Source organism: Festucalex cinctus, chromosome 20 (genome assembly GCF_051991245.1).
Source record: "Festucalex cinctus isolate MCC-2025b chromosome 20, RoL_Fcin_1.0, whole genome shotgun sequence".
Classification (NCBI taxonomy): Eukaryota; Metazoa; Chordata; class Actinopteri; order Syngnathiformes; family Syngnathidae; genus Festucalex; species Festucalex cinctus.
Window position 1 is genome coordinate 9,862,909 of NC_135430.1, and position 27,828 is coordinate 9,890,736.

Sequence of the window (27,828 nt, forward strand, 5' to 3'; positions counted from 1 at the left end):
GCCAACTCTCAGAACAAAAAACAAGAGATGTTGTTGCTGTACAAGAAGAGGACGTTTATTGTAGAATTCTAACATCACAGATGCGTGTCCTTATAGGTTGAGGTCGTCGTTTGATTCCGGTGATCCAGATGAGGTGAAAACGCACACACATGCATGTCACTCATTTGTGCACACACATGTACATACACACATACACGCACACACACAGTGACATCCGTTCACAGTCTTGATACAAAAATTGAAATACAAATATCACAATAAAAACAGTGTTGACTTTTTTTTTTGTGTTTAGAAAGTGTTATAGCTATGTTTTCTAATCTGTAGAAAGACACCTAAGCCTCGATCAACATTATTATTATTTTTTTGTCTTTCTCTAGAACTCAAGAGTAAGATAGTCAAGTGTAAATATATATAGAGAGAGCACAGAGGTGTCCACGGAGGTGAACATCTTATATGTAATAGGCTTCAGCTGGCTTGCTTCCACCGATCACATTCGTCCATTTGGAATAAAGAGAATAATTATGTAAAAGATGAGCCCCTTGTAGGCCGACCACAAACACGCAAAAACAAAACGCTGGAACTAAAAACACATCCAGCTTGTGCTCAGGGGGGAAGTGCGCCATCTTTTTTTGTAGAGTGGGAGCATAACTTAAAAATAAAAAAAGTCACACAAATTCAGTCAATCATGTGATGTGCATGACTTATTTCATTGTTACAATGTTGACAGGTACATTTTTTTTGATGGAAAGCCGTTTAAGCATTTGGACCATTTTCATGACATCCAATTTAGCAATAGATAATTTAGCGCACTAGAAGAACTTATTTTTAGCACACTGGTGGTTTTTGATATGCGCAAAACATGGGGGCAGCACATGGTGGCAAAAATGATACATTTCTTTAGTATAAAAACATGGAACCTACCAAAAGAAAGATTAGTCTTTTCTTTCATCAGGAAAAAAAATATATTTCTATCTGTTTCTGTTTGCAGCAATTAGCATTAGAATATAGCTAAGTTTCATCACTATTCACAAATCTGTTTAAAACTGGGGAAAACTTGGGGCTGGTTGATCTCTTATACTCTGTTGCCACCTGCTGACCGTTTTTGTAAAAGCTACCATTGCTTCAACTGTTCTCATCAGTTCAGAGGCTGCATCAAAGCCTTCTGTATGTTCTAGCATTAAAAAATAAATAAATAAATAAAAAACGTATAAATACGTCTTTGGGAGCGTGGTAACTTAAAATAGAACGTATTTATATGTTTTTGGGACCAAATGAGTTAAGAGTATGACAACTTAGAAGAAAAATATTTTATTACACATTTACAACAAAATTTGCGATTAATCGTGAGTTAACTATTGAAGTTAAGCGATTAATTACGATAAAACATTTTAAATCATCTGACTCCCGGAGTATGAATAAGACACAGTTGTCCTATTAGTGCACTGAATTGTCTTACTAATGAGGACTAGTACATGGAATAAATGCTGGACTGGGCTTTCCATCCATTTTGCTCAGTAGCCAAGTACGCATGTGGAGTTTTCCTGAGTGAGTGACGTCGGAGCGGTGGTGCGTTCAAGGACGCCGGCCTGGCGGCAGCACTACTACACTCACGGCCCGCGTTTCGGTGCAGCGTTTGTTCATTACGCAGCAGAGGGCCGGTGAAATGATCCAATGTGCTCAAATCCCAGTTCAGCTAGAGCTCCATTAATTATTTTAGAGGCGTGCATGGTTGCTCAGGTAGCAAACGATGAGTTTTAATTCTTGGCTGTGAACATTGAGTACCCGCTCGTCTACTTTTTCTTTGCATTACGTTTCTATGATGTCACAGTTATGTGGCGTCCAAGCAAAAAACAAAAAAACAAAAACAAAAAAAAAGTGTGTTATGCAAAGTACACAACGAAAGGAAGTGGCTGTGTTGGGAATCAGTCGCTACTGAATCGCTATAAATTGACTGTTAAAACGTATGCTTAAAAAAAAAAAGCCGAAAACAAAATTTACATCTTGTGTGTTTAATAAAAACACATAGCTTAGCATTTCAGTCCGCTAGCTGAATGCTAACGCTAAATAGCACGTTTTCGCCTTTCAGTGCGCTAACTTAATGCTAACGCTAAATAGCAAGCTTCGCCTTTCAGTCCGCTAGCGTAATGCTAACGCGGCAGTAAGTGACAATATGAAGCAGCATTTATTGTTTTGATTTTTTTTTTGTATACGCTTCTTTTGTAGTTTAAGTGATATGATGTGCAAGAATCAGCAGTTTTTTGTTTTTGTTTTTTGTTTATTCTTACAATTTTTTGTTGTTTATATTGTTGCCATGTTCAGGCGTTTCATTCTCTACAAGTGTATGTCTATAAAAATGTAAATAAAGTAAAAAAAAAAGCGTAATGCTAATGCTAAATAGCAAGCTTAGCCTTTCTGTCCGCTAGCTTAATGCTAACGCTAAATAGCAAGCTTATCCTTTCAGTCCGCAAGCTTAATGCTAACGCTAAATAGCACGCCTCGCCTTTCAGTCCGCTAGCGTGATGCTAACGCTAAATAGCACCCACGCTTTATCTCTTTAAACAAACGTCCTACCTAAACAGTGCTGGAATTCCCGACACAGCCAGCGAGATGAACAATGTGCAAAACTCCAATGTGTGCGGATGTGCTGGGTAGCGCGGTGCGTCCTGACCTGAACAGTGGGAGTATTTACACAGTATGGATGGAGCGTGGGGTGGCAACTCAGTTAGCAGCGTCCTTTTGTTTTTTTTCCCGTTTGTTTTGTTTTTTTGACAAACAATAGAAAGGTTAAGAGATCAACAGGCGGCACTGAGTGAACCTCAAAGCTGCTCGTTGTTGTTTTGGTGGCGTTTGCTAGCAGCGAGGAGAAAGATGACATCTTTGAGCAGCAAACTTTTAGTAAAAGGTGACACCAGTGGTTGGGAGTAACCAAGAATAAATACTTTTTTCTTTTTTTTTTTTAAGATATCTGTACTTATTCACTTATTATTTATAAAAAAAAAACAAAAAAAAAACTGATGTGCCAATATGACAGCAAATTGCGTGAATTTCACCTCAGCAGCCATCTTAAGTATTCACTACCATGAATAAATGAAGAAAGAGCAGGTGTGCCAAGCGGGCAATATTCATGGTTGGTTTAGTGGGAATAAGCTGAGGAGAGGAAAAAGAGAGAAAACAATTTGAACATGTGGATAGTAATGAGAAAGCTTAGAACAAAACTTCAGTGTGGATTGCACTGCAAGAACAAAAGTCGACGATGCATGACGATGCAATGGTTGCGGGAATTTTCAAGTGGGGAATTTGCGGGAATTTACAGGAATAAAAAGGAATTTATCAAACTAAAAGGTTGCCTCATAACAGCAAAAACAAATTTAGTTTAGTCTATTTAGTCATCATTTTATATTTTTTAAAATAATCAGCTATCAGAATTTTTTTTCTGCCAAATATCGTAATCAGTATCGGCCTACAAAAATCCACAAATTTGATTAAATTTTTGCGAGCCAAAATTGTGTTACAAGCAAAACCAATTGAGTATAGTTGGAAAAAAATGGAGTAAAGAAAATAAGGGCAATAAAATGTATTTATTTCCTATGACAAAGCAAAAAATGTCTTTCCATTAAATTATCCTAAATTCCCATTTACAGTATAACTCCCATGCAGTTTCCAAACTGGAATATTTCCCAAATTCCCCGTTTTAATTTGCTGTGGAAATTTTTAACATAAATCTTCCACCCCTTTGCAACCGTCCTTATGACTACACAATAATTATCACTTTATTTTATCCTTAAAATCAAGTTGTTTTTCCTCTTTTCCCTTCAAAAACATTTTGTTTTGTTTTTTTACTACAAAGTTTCCACAGCGCTCACGAGCCATTATTGGACAAAGACTTATTTCGAAGCGTCCATTTGGGAGTCAAAACGTTTCATTTGGTTCTTGGCGCAACTTAGATGAGTGGTGGCGTTAAAAAGACGTCGCTGGATTGGAGCAGATCCAGGAAGTGGTCCCGCAAAGAAGAAGAAGAAGTGATGTGCTACAAAACCGTCCGCAGTCGCCCGCTCGGCCACGCGGGGGCGGAGATCCGAGGCTACTCGGCTTCACGGCGGCGACCTCACAAGGAGCGAGCGCCACAAAAGGCATCGCGGACCTCTGCCGGACCCTTGAAGGGTCCCCGTCCTCAACGCACCCCCGTGGCACGGCGGCCATGTTGCGAGTGGCGTCGGGGTTACCAGTTCATCATGGAGCTTCTGTTGAGGGTCATGAAGAACACTTGGCTGCTGCCTCCCGAACGCACCGACGCAAAGAAAACCTGCACGGGGGGACAAAGTGAACTATTTTTAAACTTTTTTTTTTTTTTTTTTTTTTTTTTTTTTTAAGGCGTATGTGTATTATACTGCCCCTGATGGCCAGAAACGGCAAACACAATGTTCAATGAATTGAAGTTGTTTTACTGGATTTGGACTGATTTTGCAAGGCCCACAGAATATTGTGTTTTATTCCTATAAAAACATGGAACCTACCAAAAGAAAGATTAGTCTCTCTTCTTTCATTTAAAAAAAAAAAAAAAGTATATTTGTATCTTTCCATTTTGCAGCAATTAGCATTAGAATATAGCAAAGTTTCATCAAAATGGCCCTGGTTGATCTCATACTCTGCTGCCACCTGTTCAGCATTCTCTTTGGTACAGAAGCTCCATCAAAAGGCTTCTGTATGCTCTAGCATAAAAAAACGTATAAATACGTCTTTGGGAGCATGGTAATATTTAAACTAGAACGTATTTATATGTTTTTGGGAGCAAATGAGTTACTTATTGCATTTTATCAATGTTTTTAATATGTGAAGCACTTTGGGCAGTGTTACTGTTTTTAAATGTGCTATATAAATAAACCTTGAGGTTGACCTTGAACATTCTATCAAATGATGTCATAACACTGTTTTTGTGCTCAGGCCAAAGCAATAAAAGTCCATCTTGTGTCATTAACTATGTTGCAGTGGATTAAGAAGCTTCATTGAGACATTATTCCTTTGCCGCCATTTTGTGGCATCTTGTTGTTAAAGCGATACTCGACTCATTGAGCCATTTTCAGCAGTAAAAAGTTAATACTTTGTTGATAATGTGGTAGCTTCATTATTTTTCCATGCTGAAAGTGGCTCAACGAGTCAAGTATCCCTTTTAAAGTCGTCAAAAGCACTTGAGTGTCAAATGATGCCACAACGCAGGTGACGTCGGGACGAATTAATATTCCAATCGAGGTGCTCACCTTGTCGTTCCTCTCGGACAAGAACTTCAAGCGCTGCGCCCGCTTGTGCATGAAGACGCCGTCCAGGTGTCCCGTCTCCACCGAGCGGATCTCGATGGCCTTCTCCCCCCAGCCCATGATCTGGTTGGAGTGGATGTAGGCTGAAACGCACAAGCACGTACGTTTAATTCAAGATGAAATATTATTAATTATTAATATTATTATTCCGCGAAGAAGACGCCGATCTGGCGGGGGGCTACGCACCGACCGAGGTGGGCATCTCCCCCCACTGTAGCACCACGTCTTTGGTGATGCGTCCGTACGTGTTGACGTAGACGCCCTCGTCCTCGTAGCACAGCAGCATCTCCATGCCGTCCGTCTTGGGCAGCACCACGATGGCGTGCGGCGTCACCTGGCCTTGAATCTGCAGTTTAAAAAAAAATAAAAAAATGGAATAGGTGGCGTACATTTGGGAAGGGGTGCGGTAAATGACTTACATGGGAGGGAATGTAGATATCGTAGGGGTTTCCGGAGTCTACGTCCACGACGTGGAAGCCCGCGTTGGAGCCGTAGATGACCTTTAACCTCTGCCCCTCTTCCACTGTCAGGTCCACCAGCAGGGGGCGGTGCTGCAGCTCGGTGAAAGACTGGCGCCACATACGCCGATGCGTGTATGTAAGATGTATGTACAGTGTGTTCCCTCTTTTATCGTAGGTGTTACGTTTCAAAAACTACCCGCGATAATGGAAATCCGCATAAAGTAAAAAAACAAAAAAACAAAGTGCCGTTAATTATATATATATTTTTAATTATTATTATATATTATTTTTTATAAGTTTTTTTGTTTTGGCATGATTTTTACTTTATTATGAATGCTTTTTAATTCATCATACATACTCTTTTTTTCATTTACATTCATTTTTTTCCATTAAAAGTATGTTGTTGTTTTTTTAATTGACTTACTACAGTACAGTAACTATTTTTTTCATTTATTATATGTTTTTCATTTTGGTATGCTTTTTACTTTATTATGAATGCTTTTTCATTCATCATTTATCTTCTTATGTCATTTACATTCATTTTTTTCCCATTAAAAGTATTATTATTATTTTTTAATTTACTTATTACAATTCAGTAAAAATGTTTTCATGTATTATATGTGTTTTTTTTTTGTTTTGGTAGGATTTTTAGTTTATTATGAATGCTTTTTCATTCATCATTTGTTTATTTTTTTTCATCTACAGTCATTTTTTTCCATTAAAAGTATGTTGTTGTTTTTTTTTATTTAGTCATTACAATAAGGTATTTTTTTTTTCCATTTATTATATCTTTTTTCGTTTTGGTAGGATTTTTAGTTTATTATGAATGCTTTTTTTCATTCATCATTTATGTTTTTTTAAATTTCATTTACAGTATTTTTTTCCATTAAAATTATGTTGTTCTTCAACAACAAGTTGTTCAAAAAGCAAGTTGTAATTTTTTTTTATTTATAAATAAATAAATAAATAAAATAAATAATAAAACCCGCTGTAAAAAATCCGAGAAACGAGGCCACGAAAGATAAACCCGCAATAAATGAGGGAACGCTGCAATATTTTTTTTAGCTTCATGCTAACAATGTGAGAACAAATGAGCCTAAATATAATATATAAATTCAGCACATTGTGGCGACTATTTTCTACATTCCCCAAGTTTCAATTTGTCATCATTTTTCACACACACCTTGAAGGCCATGAACTTGTGGTAAGGTTTGGGAGCCCACGCGTAGATCTCCACGGCGTTCTTCAAGGCGATCACCAAGAACTTGATCCTCTCGTACTTGACTGCGGTTAAGAGTTGAGAGGTCAGAAATGATTTGACAAAGTGCGTGCGTCCCGCGTGGTGGCGACGCGAACCAGACTTCCGTACCGACTTTGTAGTGGACGCAGCCCTCCAGATCCCCCACCGTGATCCAGCCCTGCTTCTTCTCTACCTCGGGGTCGTTGTGGAGGATCCTGTTCCTCAACCAGGACAGGTAGTAAACACGCAGTTTGTTCTTCTTGCCTGGAGACACGCGCAAGTTCATCATCATCATCATTCATTTCTTTTTTTCCAACAAGTTGAGTAATATGGACCCGGAAGACATTTTAGAGGGGCGTGTTCGAGCGTGAGAGTCCACCTGAGATGGTGACCAGGACGTTGAGACCTTCCAGGACGTCCATCTGCTGGAAGCGTCTGCGGTTGATGAGGTTGTACACTTTGCCCTGTCCGCTACGGTCCAGCAGCATCAGGCCGTTCTCGGTTCCCACGAGCAGGTTCACCCCTGCACACGCACAATATACATTGCTTCTAAAAACTGCGGCAAGCAGTGCTAATGTTAGCATGTCAACGGCATTTTGCATTGTTTGTTAGCATTAAGCTAAGCTCACTTTCCAAAGGCAAAGCTACATTATTTTAAATTCTGCTTTTTCACTATCGATGCTAACCGTTGATGTTCCAATGGAGTTTTGCATTACTTGTTAGCATGAAGCTAAATACACTTTCAACAGGAAAAGCTACGTGGTGTTTAAATTCCACTGCTTGAAGGTTCCTAAAACCACGACTATCAATGTTAATTTTAGCATGTCAATGGCATTTTTTATTGCTTGTTAGCATTAAGCTACATAAACTTTCCAACCACGACTATGAATGCCAATGTTAGCATGTCAATAGCATTTTGCATTGTTTGTTAGCATTAAGCTAAGCTGAATTTCCCAAGGCAAAGCTACGTGATTTTAAGTTCAGTATTTTCACTATCGATGCTAACCGTTAACATGTCAATGGTAATTTCTGTCATATGTTGGCATTAAGCTAGCAGGCGGTTCTCAATATTGTTCTCCTCACCCCAGAGGGCGGCGCACAGGATCTCGGAGTTGAAACGCTTCTTGTACTTGCGGATCTCGGGCGTGTCGCTGTGTGGTCGGATGTTGGTGGGGTTGACGTTGACCACCGAGATCTTGCGGGCCTCGTTGAGACGCGCCTGCTCCTGCTTCAGTAGCTCGTCGGCAAACAGCACTGTGGCACACAACACAAAGCATCCCATCAGTGTTCGTTTGCTTTATTGGGGGCCATATCTGACCGTACCTGACGCTGAGATGTTGTCGTCGTCGTCCGTCGGGGACGTCCCGTAAACCCTGGGATCCACAAACGGCGTGAAGGAGGCCTTGGAGCCCCCGCCGCCGCCTCCCATCCCGTACTGCGGGGATGCAAAAACACAGCTGAGCCACAGGCGAAAGCGTTTCCAGGCAAAAGCATTCAATGAATAGCTTGGACGGGTTGCTATGGCAACAGCAGCAGCTGGGAGGAACTTTGTGGGTCAGAGGCCAGGAGAGGGATCAAGGATTCGAAGACTTCCAATTACCAAATCAATAAGCTTGGAACAGTGGGAGCGGTCAATGGGAGGGGTCACGGGGTGACAAGGTGACGTTTGATTGGACGTCGGATTGGTTCAACCTACTTGTGCCCCGGGAGCGTCGCCGGGGGCAACGAGGGGGGAGGCACTTTGCTGCACCAAATCGGGGAGATTTGAGGCATCGGCAAACAAATTAGCGATGGCGAAGACGCCGTTGCTGGCGGTGGAGCTCCGCCTCCGCTCGCCACGCCTCTGGAAAAAAGAGACAGGGGGGCGGGCAGCGCGGCTGTGATTGGCTGGTGAGAGGCTGGCTGAAGAGAGCGGGTTGAAGGGTGCGTTTGGTTTCGGTGCGTTCTAGAAAGGGAGTGTGGCTGCTGGATGCGGTCACGATTTGGTGATGAGGCTGCTAAATCAGTTACTCTTCGATTTAGTGAAGCAGCATGTGGTTTACCGCGTGAGGACGCTCACCTCGCGCATCACCAGCGTGCCGTCCCGAGAGTTGTTTCCATACGCGTCGCTTCCGCCCATCATGCCCAACGACTCGTTGGCTCCCTGGCTGGCGGCAGGCCTGAAAGACATTTTGGGTTATTTTTATTTTATTTAGATGGCAATCAAAAAATGGTGAATCATCTGTGATAATTTCTGTTAGCCTGTGTATGGCATTCCACATTTTATGTTAGCATTAAGCTAGAAGACGTTTGTTATTATTTCTAGCTAATCTCATGCACACAACGCAAAATGCTCACATGATGCGCGGTATGTCGCTAACGGCAACCGTCCCGTCGTTTGCTCCTCCCTCGCCGTCGCCTTCCTCATCCTCGCTGCTGTGCGACTCCTCGCTTGACGAAGAGTAATCGGTGACCTTGACGGGCGGCCGGCTGGTTTCTTCGCCCTGGCGCAGCTCTCGCAACTCTTTGGCCAACGCCGTCAGGTCCTGGCAGGGACATAAAGCGGGAGATTAGTTCAAGAACCTCATGTTATTTATCTCAGTAACAATTCAAGCGGTGCCAAGGAACTACGTTGATGTGGTGGACAAATCTTTCACTATTCATATCGGGCTTTGGAGTTAAAAATCCAAAGAGCAGGTGCACAGTGTGGTCGCCTCACTAAGGTAGACAGTTCTGGGGGGGAGGTGGGTGGTGTTGTGTGGGCGTGCTGCATGCTAGGGGGTAAAGGTTAAAGGTCAGGGAATTTTTGTCATCCCCAAACTATCAACTAATAAACAGGAAGGGGCGGTGAACATAGACATACATACATAGACACCTCATGGCCCAGTGCAGTGATATGTCAAACACATCCGCCATATTGGATGTGGCAGATTTGCCATTTCACTAAGTGACTAGACTGAAATTGAGAAAGCAGCAACCCAAAAAGGCCAAAAAAAAATTCTCGTCTTAATAAGAAACATATTTCAGTTATAGGGCTGCACAATATTTAGGTAAAAAAACAACAACAAAAACTATTAATTCTGGTGATTATAATTGTTTACAAGTATGTGCAATGTATTAATGAGTGTTGCTGTCATGATAGACAAAAATATTAATCGTAAATATTTCATTTGACTATGATAACCAGATCCCAAAATGTACAATTTTCACAATAAAGTGTAAATGATAATGAATTAATATTTCCAATATGGCATCGGCGTCACCTTATGACTTAGCGTTCAAGATGGCATCTATGTCTACATGTCTATGCCAGTGACGCAGGTTCACGTCGGACACACCAGAAAATCAATTCATCCTCTCATTTGGGCCCCAAAATACGCTCATACGAATGTCACATTTCCCGGGGGGGGGCCACATTCTTAACCACCCGTCCGCCGCTACCGGGCACGTGGCTAGCATGCTAACGTGCTCGGGAGGGAGAAGAGTCACTCGTACCACTGACCTCGTCTAGAGCTTTCTTATAGCTCTGATGGATGGAAAAGATGGATGGAAGAGAGAAGAAAAGTGAGCATGAGAAGTGTGTCAAGTGTGTGTTGAGCATGTGTGTGCGTGTGTGTACTCACCGCAGGCCGACTGGGTCTGGATACGTCTCTGCTATCGTCTTTTGCTTCGTCGGACGCCACCGCGGAACCTTCAGGCTTCATGGCTGCGTTTGCTGAACACAACAGCACAGCAGTGGACAGAAACAATGATGATAATAGCAAACTAGCGCTAGTGCTAACCATAGTTCGGCTATCTATTCTGCCTCCTCTTTTGTACTATTTTATTGCTTTTGGATAAATGAATGGACGTTTATGCACTCCAGGAAATTTTTAGAACGTATGTGTACATGTGCGAGCACCTCGTTCATTGGACCCCCCCTGTGAGCTGGGAGTACTGGAGCTGGAGGAGCTCCCACTGCTTGTCCTCTTCATGGGCGTATCCATTGAAATGTCAGTCCTCCGCAGGTCAGGATTGCTACGGGAGCACAAACGCTCATTTAGCAAATGGATCGTCTCCAGAACATCATGTTGCGTTGTGTTTACCTGGCCCGTATAAGGTGAGCTCCGGCCCTCGGTCCGAGTCCCGGCCCGTTTCCTGGAGAGTTTTTCCTGACCAGGGCCGGAGAGATGGACGTGGTCCTCTGTGGGACCTGGGGAACAAACGTTGGGAAGGTCACAAGTCAAATTCAGCTTGACTTTCAGCACAAGATGACTTTCAAATGATATCGAAGTGTTTTGGAATCACATTTTAGACAACATATAGTGTTAGCTTTACTGTATGAAATTAGTTATTTAAAATCAATTATTTTTTTATTGGTATATTCAGAATAATATAATGAAATATAACATTGTACCAAGTTCATTTTTATGTTAATAATAATAATAATAATAATAAATTTAATTTGAAGCACTTTTCAGGACACTCAAGGTCACTGTACAAAATGTTAAAAAATGTTATATAATAGTTTAAATAACACTAAATAATACAAATAAAACGCAAATGAATTCTAATATTTTCGTAAAATATTTATAATAATTGATTTAAAAAAAAAATGTAATTAAAAAATTAAACTATTAATATAGGTAATATTTTCACTATTTGTGACAGATCTTGGCCCTTAAACACTGACGGGGGCGTTTCACTGTATTGTACGAGCATAAACAAACAAGTCACACACAGCAAGAAAATAAGATAACAATTGAGGCCGACAAATGAACAACAAGAATATTGTGATATAGTGTAATATGCGCTATTTGTATCTGTTGCTGCTCTTTGTGTGTTCAGGCAGCAGTTGTTTGAAGGATTAGAGTAATCATAACATCTATGCTAATTTCCGTTAGCCTGTCTATCTCATTTTCCATTTTACGTTAGCATCAAGCTATCAGGCTTTTGAGACTACCTGCCTTAGTTTGAACATCTTGGCATTTAAATATGCAGCGGGGGTCAGGAAGATATCCCCCACGATAAATTGAGGGTTCACGGTACACACAAACACGACACACGCACACACAGAGGTGCAGAGGAGGCGGCATGCAGACACCTTGGGGGGCATGTTGTCGTCCTGCCGCAGCCAGGAGCTGCGATCCAGCTTGTCGAGAGGGGGCGCCAGACGTGCGAGAGGCAGGGGAGGAGGGGTGTCGGAGGTGGGGTCCGAGTTCTGCCGGGGCATGGGAGGGCGCGAGGGGGAGGGCGACAGGGCGGAGGACGAAGACGACACCCCGTGGGGGTCATACAGGGACTGAGAGCCGGACAGGCCCGGACTCTTCACCTGCACCAGGTGGGCCATCTGCACCGGCGTCGGCAGGAAGAGGAGGAAGAGAAGGGGAGGAGAAATAGGAAGGGGAGCAGCGGGAGGAAGTGGAGAGGAGGGAATATAGGAGGAGGTGAACCAGGAACGGGAAGGTGATGAAGGAGCAGCAGGCAGCGCAAGAGGATGAAGTGGGAAAGAGGAAATGGCGGAGGAAGAAAAGGGGAGGAGAAAGAGGAAGACGAGGAGGAGCAGGAGGTGGAAGTGGAGATGAGGAAGTGGAGGAGAACCAGAAAGAGGGCGTGATGCAGAATGTATAGGAGGAGGATCAGAAGGAGCAAGGAAGTGGATAAGGAGGAGAATGGGACGACAAAGAGGAATGTGAAATTTGACATTTAGAGTAGGAGGAGAAGCAGGAAGGAGGTAATGCAGAAAGTACAGGAAGATAGTGAGGAGGCAGAAGTAAAGAAGAGGTAGTAGAGTAGGAGGAGAAGCAGGAAGAAGAGGTGATGCAGGACAGAGGAGGAGCAGCAGCAAGTGGATGAAGTGGAGGAGGAAGAGAAGGTAAGTATGATGATGATGAGGAGAAATTGGAGGAAGTGGAGGAGAACGAGGAAGAGGAGGTGACGCAGGAGGTTGAGGAGGTGGAAGAAGAAGGGAGCAGGATGAGGAATCCGGCGTGTGTTCAGGATGAAAAAAAGGAGAGAAGATCGTGCATCACATTCAACTTCATTCATTCGCACTCGGGCAGACAAATAAATCCAGTTTATTTGTCACGACAAAGCTTTCAATTTTTACAGTGTTGACAACTTTGAGATCTCTTTAATCCCTCCAGCCACTATAAAAAATATCACGTTTGACTGACCGCTTTTGCGGAGGCGTGCGTATCGTTTGATTGGCAGCAGCTGCCGAGGTAGCGTTTCGTCGCGCGCAGGATGTTGCGTGGCGTCGCACGCGCTCACCTGCGGCTCGACGGAGCGGTGCATGGGCGGCGTCCTGGCCTGCTGGATGCCGCCGCTGCTGAACGACTCGGAGCGCGGGGGCAGCGACGGGTCCGAGATCCGGTTGGAGACTTTGTGCTGCAACGCAGGAGAAGTCTGTCGGTTGACCGCAAAACGCTCGTCCACCTGACACGCACACACAAAACAACTCAGTCACTCCCAGCATGCAACGGGGCACGTGGCGGCCACATGCAATTATGAGAAGCGTCTTTTTTACCTGGGAAGCTTCTCTTATAAGCTGCCAAGTAAGTTTACTGTGTGTACATTAAATGTGTACAAAAAGTCACCTGTCAATCAAAATGTGATGATGCAAGTGCGTGTGTGGGTGATCCACAAGGAGTTAGTCCCATTTATAGCTGCAGTTGGCCTACATGTGGCTACCAGTCGCCATTTGGAGGCGAACCAGAGTGACAAAATGCCATGTGTTGACAAAACATAATAAGGGGAAATAAAGCCTGCAGGAGAACAAGAGTTGGTTAGTTGGTTAGTTAGTTAGTTCACCTTGTGGGCCTTTAAATGCACAACATGAAGCAAAAAGTGTTTCCCAACCTTGACTGTTCCAACATACAAACTAACAAAAATGCCACAAAAGATTACATTTTGATTATTATTATTTTTTTGCTTCATTTCAATGGAAATTGTGCTGCTCCTTCTGCTGTGTGTACCATGCCACGGCCACTAGGGGGCAGTATAAGACCGCAATGTAGATAGGCTTGGAGCTGGTCAGCTTCCCTGATGAAGAATTATTTGGGGGTAAATAAAAAAATAAAACAAATAAATGTATAAAAATAAATAAAAATAATACAAAATAAAAATACATAAAAATAATGTAAAATAAAAATAAATAAAAATAATATTAAATAAAAAATAAATAAAAACAATCCATCCATCCATTCTCTTGACCGCTTATTCCTCACAAGGGTTGCGGGGGGTGCTGGAGCCTATCTCAGCTGGCTTTGGGCAGTAGGCGGGGTACACCCTGAACTGGTTGCCAGCCAATCGCAGTAAAAATAATATTAAAAACATAAATAATAATAATGGTAATAATAATAGTAAAATGTCCACCCTCACTACACCTTGTAGTTGTACCAATTATTTGCAACTTTTTGAGTGTGGGTGCAGTAGTTGGGAAGCACTTAGAAGAAGTTGAGGAAAGGAAGAACGTGACTAAGAGATGACGATAACAAATCGATAGCTTGTTGACAGCAGAAAAAGGACACGAAAATGGTGAAGCGTGTGAAAGCGTCGCCCGTGAAAAGAAGTGAAACCACCTGCTCAGACAAAGAAGCGTTAGCGAGGTTAAGAAGAAAAAAAAAAAAGGCCAGTAAGGCCCCTCTTGTCCTCCAACTGACCCGGCGGCTGGGACTCCGGCCTCGGGAGCCGGGCTCGGGGACGCAGGTGATCCGGAGGCGCGGCAGGTGGACGTGATCCCGGGAGGGGCTGACGTGGGCGGGGTAGGAGGGGGGGCGGCGGCGGCGGTGAGGCTTGTAACCGGGAAGTAAAAGAAGCGGGTCCAGGTGGGGGTCTCGCGCGTGCCTAAACGAATGGTACCTCTTGGGGGGGATGCGGGGGGAGTTGCTCTGAGCTCGTCGCATCACCTGCGGAGGGCGACGCCAGCGTTTAGCGGACCACCACGGCACAAACGTACAGTCTTCCACTGCCATCCTCACAATCGACACTGTCGTGTCTGTGATATTGAATGTGTGTGCACCTTTAAAAAGGGGGGATTACAAGGGAGGTAAATAATATTAAATTAGCTAGCGATGTTTAATTTATATGCAGTAGTACTACGCAATAGACAGATAAAATAGCACATTAGCTTCTTTTATCAAGTCAGGAAACATCCCAAATGATTTTTTTTTTAACGTACTTGTTCCTCCTGGCTAGCACTTATTATCACCATGTGGAAAAATAATCCCACAAAATCCCACGATATAGAGAATAATCCGTGATACAAATACAATTTTTAAAAAATGTGCGATGTAGTGAAGCCATTAGAAGTGAACAGTGATATAGAGAGGGATGACTGTATTACTTTGGCGCCATCTTGTGGCATCTTTATGCCAAGGAACTAAATCAAAGTGAGTTGAGGAGATTCATGTAGTGGTTTGCCACCATCTTGGTGTATCTGCCAGCCATTTAAAATCTTTTTATGGAGGATGAGGCAGGGGAACACTGTCATACACAAATATTTACATTAGGGCTGGGCGACATGGCTTAAAATAAAATAAATAAATACTCTACATCGAAATAAAAAATATATATATAATAAATATATATATAATATATATAAAATAAAAAATAAATACATATAAAATAAAAATAAATAAAAATAAGACAAATCTGAAAAAAATTCTCTTTTAATCAATTTATCATTATTATTTGTCCATAAATTATCCTGAGAAGTAAACTGAAATGACTCGCCCCGCCCTAATACACAAATACAGTAACACTCACTGGCCATGTAGTCAACAAACAAACAGAAAAACTGTAGACGCATCACCTAAAACACAATATGAGACCATGTCCACAAATTTGGCAGATATTTGTCTCACTGCATCAACTAAATGGACATTATGCTGCTCTTGGTCACCTCAAATGATCCTGTGTCAAACTGCAACCTGTTTCCACAGCTGTTAAAGTGGAAGGTTATTCTGTCAAAGGTCAAATGAAGGACAGTTTACAAGTGCGACAATCAAAATGGAGAAGATGGACAGAGTGGACTGTTTGTAGCAGGAGCTCTGGAAGTCAACAGAACGTGTTAACAAGTCATGTTCTTACTTCAAAAAGGTGCAAGTAGAAGCTGACCCCCACAAACACACCCCAAGTAAAAACCTCCAAGACAACTTCAACTTGTACTTCTACAACTTTTACCCACTTTCAGGTATTTCATACAAGATCGCGCCTACCTCCTTGGCCCAGGCGGGCTTGTCGTTGGCGGCCCCCGGCGCCTGGTCCTTGTAGTGGTACAGCTGCTTCTTGTCCTGCAGGGGGCGCTGCTGCGGGTCCTGCTGCTGCTGCTGCTGTTGCTGCTGCAGAGACACCAGGTACGCTCGCTCCTGCTGCAGCTGCCTCTGCAGACGCTCCGCCTGACGCTGCTCCTCGATCTGCTTGCGCTTGTACTCCTGACCACCAAAGATCACACCAAGACTAATTATATTGCAGTTTTTTTTAAATACTACTTAGCATCTCAGACATACAGTACAAACACGTGTGTATGTGATACCGTTCTGATAGTCTTTGGTGCCCAGTGCAGTACCACATTGTGCCACAACATGCCAGGCAGTAGTGAGGTGCATTAGAAGAGATGCAGGATGAAGATTTGTAAGCATAGTAAGAACGATGCTAATTTCTGCTAGCTTGCCAATGGCATTTTGCACTATGTTAGCATTAAGCTATATATAGCCATATGAATAGGCACTAAAGAATATTTTAAAAAGTGTTATTGGGAGGAGTGAATTTATTAAAAAAAAAAATTTTGTGCCTCTTCCATGTACTTTGCGGTCGCCCCTGAAACGGCACCACTAAAGTGACGTTACCAGCAGTAAGGCCTGTTCCTGCAGGAGCTGCTGCTGCAGGATCTCCAGCTGCCTCTGCTCCTCCTCCAGCTGTCTACGGATGTACTCCTAACGCAGGCAGCGGCGCCACAGAGCGAGCCAATCAGAGCAGGGCCGCAGCACCAAAGCAGGAAGAAGAAGAAGCAGAAGGAGGAGAAGGCGAAGGAGGACAAGAGGGGTTAGAAACCAAAAAGGCAAAGCGTCTGATTGGAAGAGAGAGGTCACATGACAAGGAAGGAAACAGGAAGTGGCGCGTTCCAATTTCATTTCAAAGTTTTGGAATGACTATTAATTCGCAAGGGATGGCTAAAGCGGCGACCTCGCGTTCCATCAATGCGACCGTCATACCTGCTCCCTCTCGGCGTGCCGTCTCTCCTCCTCTCGGCGAATCTGCTCCATCTCCTCGTACCGCCTCCTCTGCTCTCGCTCCTGCTGCTTGCGCATCTCGCGCTCGCGACGTTGTTGCTGCCGGACAGAAAAAAAAAAAACAGGCAGGACATGAGTGAGTGCAGCCTTGACTTGATGTATTACTTAGTTATTTTAAATGCAGTTGCAGTTTTAGGCCCACGGGTGGTGCTGTAGCAGTAACAGTTGGACGATGCTCCCAAAACTTTCAGAGAAGAAGAGATAAATATATTTATAAATTCTACTGATAGTTCTTGTTTTCTATTGCAAATAAATACTGTTTATATGTGACCTGTACTTGGCTCCACTGACCGTCTATATGTAACCCTAGTTAAAAATATAAATAAATAAAATAAAATGTAATAACCTCCTCCAGGCGTCGCCTCTGCTCCTTCTGCTCCTCGATGCGCTTCTGCCTCTCGGCCAGCAACTGGCGCTTGTGCTCCTCGTTCTGCTGCTGCTCCAGCTGCTGCCGGCGAATCAGCTCAGAGCGTTCCTTATTGGCTAACTGCAGGCGCAGGAAATCTCGCCTCAGCGTGGACTCGCCGGGAATATTTATGATGGAACTGGAGGAGGGGATAGAGGAGGCGGAGTTAAACGACGAGGAGGGCGGTGAAGTAGGCGGGTGGCGGTCGTACCTGGGCTCTCCGATGTCCCGCTCTTCATCTTCTTCCTCGCTGCCGCTGTACTCGTACTCCGTCTCATCTGGAAGCAGACGCAGCTCGGGAGGGTCACGGAAAATGTGATGTCACAAATATTATTATTATTATTATTTTTACACTAAACGGGCAAGTCATAATTTAAAGTTGCCAGGAAGCGCAGAGATACAGGTTATTTTATTTAGAAACAACGTTAACGCTAATTTATGTTAGCCTGTCAATCTGGTTTTGCATTATAAGTTAGCATTAAGCTATCAGATGTTTTTGTCCTTTTGGTGTTTGAATAAGTCTATGGTGTTAGTTTGAATTTTATGTGAGCATTCAGCGAGCAGATGTTTATTATTTTGGTGTTTGAATACATCTATGATGTTTTGTATTATATGTTAGCATTAAGCTAACAAATGTTTGCTATTTTGGTGTTTTGAATTTTATATTAACGTTAAGCTTACATGTTTTTGTCGCTTTGGTGTTTGAATGGGGTATATGCCACAGAAGAGGCGAGACATGATTTTGCACATCAGTTTGTTTCCGGTTCGGTTTGCGACGTGTGGGCTGCGTCAAAAACAATTGTGCTTCCAACTTTGTGCCCCTCGGTTGCGCATTCCAACCCAATCGCTAGCAGTTGTTTGTTATTTTGGTGTTTGAATACATCTATGGTGTTTTGTATTATATGTTAGCATTAAGCTAACAAATGTTTGCTATTTTGGTGTTTTGAATTTTATATTAGCGTTAAGCTAACATGTTTTTGTTATTTTGGTGTTTTGCATTATGTTAGCATTAAGCTAATTGGTTTGCATACTTCTGGCATTTTATATCAGAAATAAGCTAACAGATGTATGTAATCTTGGTGTTTGAATATACCCATGGCGTTTTGAATCTTATGTTAGCGTTAAGCTAGTAGACGTTCGAATACGTCAATGGTGTTTTGCGTTGTATGTTCGCGTTAAGCTAGCAGATGTTTGTTATTTTGGTGTTTGACTATACAATTCTGTATTCTTTGACTGTGGGGGAGGATGTTGAACTCACCCCTCTCTCCGCGCCTCTTCTTGGTGCGGTCGATGTGGTCCTTGAGCTGGATGCGCACCTGCCGCTCATTGGGGAGGTCGCGGATGAAGGGATGCTTGAGGAGCTGCTCCGTGCTCGGCCGCTGGCTGTGACTCTTCACCAGGCAACTCTCGATGAACGACTGGAACTTTTTGGACCTTCGCCGGCACAACAACAACAATAACATGCATCTGTATGCGTTTGTGTGTGTTTTTGTGTCACGTGACTCACCACTTCTTTGACTTGAGCCTGGGGGCGGGATTTCTGGGGATGAGGAAGAGCGCTCTCATGGGATGCATGTCACACAGCGCTGAAGACGACAAGGCAAGGAAGGGAAAGGAGGATTGAAAAGAGGAGAAGAAAAAGTACGTAGAGTGTATATTGAACTTTAAAATTTGTGACTTACGCGGCGCTCCCTCCGCCATCTCGATGGCTGTGATGCCCAGCGACCACAGATCGCTCTGCACAAACAACACAAAACAGAAACACCTTCACGTCCTCGTTACCAATTAACGTGCTAACATGCTAGCCGCTCTACGTGTACTTGTTAAAACATAAAAATATCACAACGCCATCTGTCCTCTCACATTCGGACACTTTTGCCTCTCACTTCACTTGTTCCGGACCGTTCTGCAACCACCGGAAAGTGGAACAAACAACACGTCGCCACCACCACCAAAATTAAAAAGGAAAAAAAAAAAAAAAAAGAACAAAAAAGCACTTTTGAGGTCATCTTGTGTTTGGCTACTTGAGGGTGGATCAACTTTAAAGTTAGTACAAAGGTAAGAAGCAAGTAATTCAGGTTTTTCAGATGAAAAAAAGTTTTCATTTTAATATTTCACATACGATACAAGGCTTCTAGGTTCAGTACTATTTTGCCCAGCAACATAAGAATTAATAAGCATGAGTAATAAGCACATAAGCAATAAACAATAAGCAATTAATAACCACATAAGCATTAACTCGCTTAGCATTAGCGCACCTAGTCTTTGAATTCTTTTGTGTTAATATTCAGAATGATATATATTTACTAGGGGTGTCAAAATTAATTTTGAGTTAATTTATAGATCCTTTAACGGCATTTTTTTTTTTTTTAACACGCGATTAAATGACCACCCCTTACTTGGAAAGCCTGTACAGGGGGAATTCCAGTCACAAAGCAGCAAACAATAATAATAATAAATCAGATTTCCATCTATCCATCCATTTTCTGAACCACTTGCTCCTCATAAGATTTATAAATTTATATTTATTTTTTGGACACTTAAAGACGCTTCACAATGGATAACATTCAGCAGTAATAAATTTAATAGTAATACATATACTTGTGGAGCCTGGGGTCAAGTTGTAGTTTACAATTTTAAAAATGTGCAGAATTTCACAAATTACTTCATGTTAAAGATTAGATAGCTCTTAATATGAAAAAAAAAAATGCACTGAGATGTCTTACAGATGCAATTATGCCATCTAGTGGCAGAAAAATGACCTCGACACAAATCACCATCACTCGTTTTTTACAGTACAGTAAATCTTTTTAACTTAATTTTATGAACTATTTATTACTGTATCAATCACTAAAAGATGCAGCCCTATTTTTATTAGTTTAACTTTTTTTTTTCCTTTTTTGTTAAAAGTATGAAAACTTGGAAAAAATATTTTATTGTACATTTAGAACTTGCGATTAATAGTGACAGGTAACTATTGAAGTCATGCGATGAAATACGATTAAAATTTTTAATTGCCTGACACCCCTAATATAGGGGTAATTTTACACCATTTTTTTTGTTTGATTTAGGTCTGCCATGCTTGAAGTCCTATTTTCAAAAAGCTATTGATTAAAAAATAAATAAATAAAATTCACAAATTTCATGGCAGTCCAATACAAAAGTAACGTAAACAACAAGATTTGCTAAGCCTGTCAGTGCGTCAGCCGCACCTTGAAATCGTAGGTGGCGTCCGGGTTCTCGTCACAGGCGATGACCTCCGGCGCCATCCAGTACGGCGTCCCGATGAAGGTGTTCCTGCGGCCCACCGTGCGATCCAGCTGAGCGCTCACGCCAAAGTCCACTGCGCGCACACAAACATTTTTATATTGCGGACATGTACACACGTACACAAGCGCTCTGATCTCACCTAGCTTGACTTCGGCATTCTCCGTCAGGAGCACGTTTTGACCTTTGATGTCACGGTGGATGACCTTGTGCTGGTGGAGGTGAGTGAGACCCTGCAGGAGGACACCGTCACTTCAACGTGTCCATCGCGTGTTATTCTTCCCCTCCATCCCAGCTCACCCTGAGGATCTCCCTGCAGACGTAAGCGATCCACTCTTCCTTCAGGGAATTGCCTTTGGTGTTCTTGATTAGATCCGTCACCGAGCCGGCACCGCAGAACTCCATCACCAGCTAGAAAATATCACATTTAAAAAAAAAACACACACACACACACACACACAAAAAAAAAAGCAAATCTAGAAATCTAGCATTAGATTTATTCATTCATTGGTTGAGTCTGTGTCCCAATATTTTTGTCCTGTCCAGTGTACATTGGGTTCACACGCACCCACAGTTGGTCGTCCATGCCGGGAGGATTCTTCTTGATGAAGGCGCCGTAGTAGGTGGCGATGTTCCTGTGGTGGCTGTACTTCTTCAGCATGTTGATCTCAGCTTTAATCTCCTCCTCCTCATCCTTAACACAAACTGTGAGTCTCAATATATGTTTAGGTAGCAATTTGAAGGATTAGAACTCCTCCAACGTCAAACTAATTTCCTTTAGCCCGTCTATGATGTTTCACATTTTATGTTAGCATGAAGCTAGCTGACTTGAGTGAATATTGTCGAGTTACTTACTCCTGTGACATCCATGACCTTGATTGCCGCCAGCTGGCCAGTCTTGACATGGCGACCCTGACACACACAGACATTTTTTTAAATCATAACAATAAATATGATAAAAACTAAATATTCTTCACATTTAATTGAACATTTTACTATTATTCTGTTTTTATGAATGGCCATGTAACTTCTGCCATCTAGTGGAAAAGCATTAAACTGTTCTGCCTGTCACTATACGTCACTGGCATAGTAGGGCTGCTCGATTACGGAAAAAATAATAATCACGATTATTTTTGCAATAATTGAAATCACGATTATTCAAACGATTATTTACTTTTTGGCACAAAATAAGCAAATGTTTAAGCATTAAAAAATATTAAGACCAATTAAAAAAAAATAGAAACACTCTACTTATGTCAGTTACTTTTGGACCAAACAGAGTTTATTTATTTATTTATTTATTTATTTATGTTGGAAAAAAATTGAAGTTGGAGCGCAGCATGTGCACTGTGCAGTAGGATGATCATTTAGTTTTTGGTACAAAAAAAGAACATGTTTAAACATAAAAAAACTAATAAAAAACATTTAAGACAAAAAAATTCTTTGAATGATAATGCAAGTTCCTTTTGGATGAAACAAAATTTATTAAATTAGTTGTTTTAAAATCTAAAAAAAAAAAGGTGCAAATGTATAAATTTAAACAACTCAAAAATTAGTATCAATTTTTTTAATGATTATGCTGATTTTGTAATTGTGGAGTATAATAATTGCAATTGTAATTGAATTTCGATTAATTGCACAGCCCTATGGCATAGATAGATGAAATTGACATTATGTAGAGTTGATAAATAATTTGGACACCTTGTGCCTAATTAAGCACATGAAGAAAGACATTTTCATCCACACCAGTCATGTGATCGGACATCAGGTTGACAGTGTGACACTGTGGGTCGGCGGCGGCGGCGGCGGCGGCAGCGACCGTCGGGCAATAAAAAGTGAAGCGAGAGGAAGCGATAGCATCTCAGTTTGCTTATCTCGCTTCCTGCAACACTGACGCCCGCCACACAATCGCTCCTGTTAGTCGGTGCGCGCGTGTTTGTGTGTGAAATCCTCACACGCGCACACACCTGCACGAGGTGTTGGGGGAGTGTACATCTTTACCTGCAGCCTCGTCAACAACAACAACACTCCTCGGGTGCCGTGTTCAAACAAGCCTCACATTCCTCGCTCGCTTGGAACCGTTCAAATGACTTCAGTATTATCAAGGATGAGATGAAAGATGATGACATAGGGAAAAAAAATAACTTACAAACTGTTTATTACCAGTCCCACTTCAACTTTTTTGTCAAACTAACTATCCTAAGCCCCGTCCATTAGTTTAATGCTAATATATAATGGAAAAAAACGCCACTGTCATGCTAATGATGAGCATTGATGAGTAACACATGTACACAAATTATATAGCAATACTCACAGGGATATATTCATCCTCTGGGAAAATGGCTAATTTTAATATACAAATATTTTAATAATATGTAGTTATCTAATATTTTTAAGACACATTAGTAGTCGAAGAAGTAGTAGTACGAGTCACGACTCTTCTTCGTTTGTGTCAACAAGGCTGCATTATGAAACGTGACGGTATTATGCTGCCCCCAAGTGGCCAAGGTCAGAAGGAGCATTAAATCTCTGATGTACCAAGTGTCTAATGATAACATGTTATCACCGAACAAATTATAATTGTATCTTAAAGCACAATGATATTTGCCTGAGCGTCTCTTTTATATGTTTGTAAGTGTTCCGTATTAGTGTAAAACTGAACGTGGCTGCGTTTTTAACAACAAACTCCAAACGCCAAAGCTAGTATTTGTGTCCTTTTCTTGTAATTTAAAAGCAGCATTTTAAAAAACGTGCACATGGGAAGTTGCGTGCTATTTTATCCAACTCTGATTGGACGGCAAAGTTTACGTGCTCTGATTGGTTGACGCCAACTGTGAGGCGTTTTCCATGTAGCTGAATTTAAAACATCCTTTTAGTGAAACAAAATGTATTTATTTTTTTTAAGAAATTTTGTTGAGAGATTATGTCCTCAGTGTCAGTTGATGTGTAATGTCGCGCTTGTGCTTCTGTGAGGCGCTCAAACACTTTTCTTTTATCTTCCTTTGTTCTTTTATCTTCTTTTACTTTGAGCATGAAGGCTGTTGCGAGTAGACGCGCTTGTGTTGTGCTCCACAATAAATTCGCCATACTTGGCTAAAGAAACTTCATCTTTCTGTTATCCATTCATCCGAATGCATCGTTAAGCTGCAAAAACGTAACAAATTTCACACAACAGAAGATTAAAAAAAATCTATAATTTTCAAAATATGACACTATGATTATCACCCGTGTATTCTGCTTCTGCTTCTTATTCCAATTCCTCCGTTTTAATCAAACAGGAACCATCCCCGCCAGCCACAAGCATACTCAGCAGTCTAATGAGTCAGTCGTCAGTATTAAGCAAGTCACATTGCGCAAGAATGTACAGGAAATTAACCTTTGCGACTGCACATTTCCATCACATGCACGTATAATGATGTCATGTTTTAACGGTAAGATGCATACGTGAGCATGACGGGAAGGTCACGCGTGCGGACGTGCTCTAACTCCCGAATGTTCGCGGCCAACATCCAGGAATTCCAAAAATGTTTTCAACTTCGCGGCACTGCTAGTTGTTAGCACTCATGCTCAGGAAAATCACAACTCCAAAAATCACGTTCACAACTTTGTAACGGACTACCAGAACCTCCACAACATTGGACTGGACAACCTGAATGGCGTCAGATTTTATGTCATTCAGGTTCATAGTGACCTTCTGCTAGGACAACAAATCAGGGTCACTAAACCACGTCTGGGAATGCGCAGCTCAGTGTTTCCACTCGTCTTAAATCTGATTATCGGAACTATACACACACACACACACACAACACAGGGAATGACAAGAGGATGAGGCATTACCTTGTATCAACAGGCCTTACCTTGTAGACTTGGCCGTAGGTGCCATTGCCAACCAGTTCGACCAGCTCAAAGATGCCTGCCGGGTCCTGGGAGAGATACGTACGCGTTAGCAAACGGGAAATTAAAACACAAGCACTTTTGCAAGTGTGCGAGGTTGGAGAAAAAAAACAAAAAAACAACAACAACAAAAAAACAGTAAACGTGAGATGCTAGTAGACGACACTTTAAGATAATTGGGCGCAAGACCATGCTAACCTAAAGCTATTACATTAAGCTAAATATTAAGCTAAATATTAAGCTAAAGGATGCTATGATAAAAAAATAAAAAACAGTAAAAGTAAGATGCTAGATGACACTTTAAGCTAAAAGATGCTAAGTGGGCGCAAGACCATGCTAACCTAAAGCTAAATGATGATGAATAGGAAGGAGACAACACATTAAGCTAAAGGATGCTAAGTTAACAAAAATAAAATAAAATAAAAATAGAAAAAGTAAGATGCTCGATGACACTTTAAGCTAAAAGATGCTAAGTGGGCGCAAAACCATGCTAACGTAAAGCTAAAGGATAATGAATAGGAAGGAGACAACACATTAAGCTAAAAGATGCTAAGTGGGCGAAGACCATGCGAACCTAAAGCTAACACATTAAGCTAAAAGATGCTAAGTTAGCGTGGGACGATTTTAAGATAAAGCTTGATGCGATGGAGGAGGAGCGAGATAAATTTTAAGCTAAACCTAAAGATGCTAAGAAGCAGCTATAGCCTACATGAAGATGCCAACTAGGTGTGATAAAATGCTAAGCTAAAGCTAAAGTATGCCAAGTTGGGAGCAAAATGGTGCTAAGATAAAAGCTAAAAGATACAAAGTGGGCGCGAGATGATGCTAACAATGAGATGGACACCACTATAAGCTAAAAAATGCCAAGTAGGCTAGACTGTTCCGGTTGTCTTCAAAGACAGCTATCAACATCCTTAAAATATGAATTGAATGATAGTTTATTTTTTTCGTAAGTCCTTTTTATACATGCTAGTTAGCTAACGTTTTTTTGTTTTTTGTCTCCTAGCTAGCAAATGTTTCAGGTGGTCAGAGAGCACTAATTCATTTCAAAACTTTAATTTCATTCTTTAAAGGGATACTTTACTTCGTTAGCCATTTTTGGCAGTCAAACAATATTTTGCCGATAATAAATGTGATATTTTCATTATTTTCATGGACAATTAGTATCTTTAAAAAACACATTTTGCAACTTGTTGTAGACTGAAAATGACACCACAAGGGCTCAGGTAACCAATCACAGCTCAGCTTGTGAATGTCGCATGACCAAACGTGACATTATTGATTACCTGAGCCCTTGTGATGTCATTTTCAGTCGACAGCAAGTTGTGAAATGTGTTTTTAAAGGTATTAATTGTACGTGAAAAAAATAAAAGTATCAAATTAATTATAGACGAAATCTTAACTTTTTATTGCTATCATGGACTACATAAGTGAAGGAAGCATCCCTTTAAAAGAAAAAAATTAATGAATATTGTGGGATTCATTCAACCACTGTCCTCTTTTTGAATTGAAAGGCACATAGCTTGTTGCATCATGTGCTCACGTGTCCCCAAAAAATTAGCCCATGGTCCATTTTACGCGTTTTTAGCGCTCACTACGAGTCTATGAAGTCCAAGTTTGATTCGGTCATATCATTCGGTGTGTGAAGGGTTTTTAGAGGTTAAATTATCGAGTCTCTTTGGAAGGGATGAAAGGACATTTTGTGTGCGATAGTGGCTACAAACGAGCTCCCTCCTCCGGCATCTCAACCTGAACGTACTGTGGCTGCCTGTCATTGTTTTCAATTTTCTCTGTTTCGCGGCTCCAATATGCAAAAAAAAAAAAAAGCTAACATACACGTTCAACAACAAAGGGAAGTGAAAAAAAGGTAAGTGAATGAATGTGCGTGCGCAAGTGCGTGTCATCTCGGTCCTGTGTGACCTAATTTCTCCTCACTGATGGAGACATTTGAGGCCTACAAATGCATCTGTTCTGTCCTGACATCTCTGACGCGCACGCGCACCCCTGAGTCGCACCCTCCATCATGTCCAGACTTGACTCTGCAGGTAGACTTGTTTTGTGTCGCGTGTTGTTCACTGTTGTGTTGTGTGATTAAAATAATAAAGAATAGAGAAGAAGACGAGACACGAGAACGCGCACGCACGCATGTCTGAGCCATGTTAAGAAGACGGCGCAAGTTGGCATGTGAATTCTCTCGCCAGGCACACGCACGCGCCTGTGCCCGTCCGCCCACACATTCCTCAGCTATGGCGTACGAGGGTGCGCGTGCGCGTGCTCGCCGAGCGCGTCACTGCTGCTGATGTGACCACAACATCACGAAATGGCGGAACTGGCTGGCTGGCTGGCTGGCGCGCGCGCGCACGTCTCCTCGTTGGGATTTTACGTGCACGCGCGTCAAGCCAAAACGATTTGAAACGAGACGCGCGTAGGCACATCTGCACGAACCGAGGTGTGAACACGCGCGCGGGGACTCGATTGTCAAGAAAACACATTTACGCGCACGACATGCAGCATGAACGAAGCAGCGCGCGCGTGCGCGCGCCAACGGTAGGGTGAGTGGGGGAAGCGGGCAGGTTGAAGAAGGATGGTGAGGGAAAAAAAGGGTGAGACGGGAGGGGGTGTAGGACAGGTGCTGGACAACGCGCACGCGTGCGCGCGCTCGGCTTACCCGCAGAGCAGACAGGTCGATCTCGTCCAGACTCCTCGCGGGGGAGTCGCTCGCCATGGCGGCGGAGGGACGGATGCGGCTGGTTCACTCAAGATGGAAGGAAGGAAGCGTCCCCGTCGACTCGTCCTCCTATCTCGCTCCCTCCTCGTCCTTCCTTCCTTCCTTCCTTCCTTCCTCCTCCTCCTCCTCCTCCCTACACGAGGTCGGGCGACGTCAGGAAGAAGAAGCGACGACAACGGGCACGGAAGCTTCAGGTACTGCTACATGCCTCCACCTGCGCGGACGCGCGCACGACAGAGTGCACATCGGCAGCGGTGGCGCGCACTC

The 27,828-nt window shown here is 42.3% G+C and overlaps 1 protein-coding gene across 6 annotated transcripts; it reads right to left on the reverse strand.

The window, feature by feature from the left end:
• Positions 1 to 30: 30 nt before the first annotated feature.
• tnikb (TRAF2 and NCK interacting kinase b) lies at positions 31 to 27,820 on the reverse strand. 6 transcript variants are annotated; one of them, XM_077509655.1, is made up of 34 exons: positions 27,502 to 27,820; positions 24,797 to 24,862; positions 21,795 to 21,851; positions 21,508 to 21,633; positions 21,240 to 21,350; positions 21,082 to 21,172; positions 20,885 to 21,015; positions 19,355 to 19,409; positions 19,180 to 19,258; positions 18,931 to 19,106; positions 17,884 to 17,950; positions 17,613 to 17,811; positions 17,189 to 17,305; positions 16,823 to 16,909; positions 16,193 to 16,408; positions 14,636 to 14,881; positions 13,245 to 13,409; positions 12,076 to 12,321; positions 11,078 to 11,184; positions 10,894 to 11,009; positions 10,616 to 10,707; positions 10,495 to 10,518; positions 9,351 to 9,538; positions 9,073 to 9,172; positions 8,710 to 8,856; positions 8,337 to 8,448; positions 8,097 to 8,267; positions 7,393 to 7,536; positions 7,143 to 7,277; positions 6,957 to 7,057; positions 5,732 to 5,881; positions 5,499 to 5,658; positions 5,256 to 5,395; positions 31 to 4,303 (listed from the first exon to the last, which is right to left on the reverse strand). In XM_077509655.1, exons 1-34 carry the CDS (start codon positions 27,556 to 27,558, stop codon positions 4,220 to 4,222), a joined length of 4,263 nt encoding a protein of 1,420 aa, XP_077365781.1. In that variant the 5' UTR covers positions 27,559 to 27,820; the 3' UTR covers positions 31 to 4,219. The 6 variants fall into 6 exon arrangements, with proteins under 6 accessions (XP_077365781.1, XP_077365782.1, XP_077365784.1 ...); XM_077509656.1 differs by lacking the exon at positions 14,636 to 14,881; XM_077509658.1 differs by lacking the exons at positions 14,636 to 14,881; positions 16,823 to 16,909.
• Positions 27,821 to 27,828: the final 8 nt, after the last annotated feature.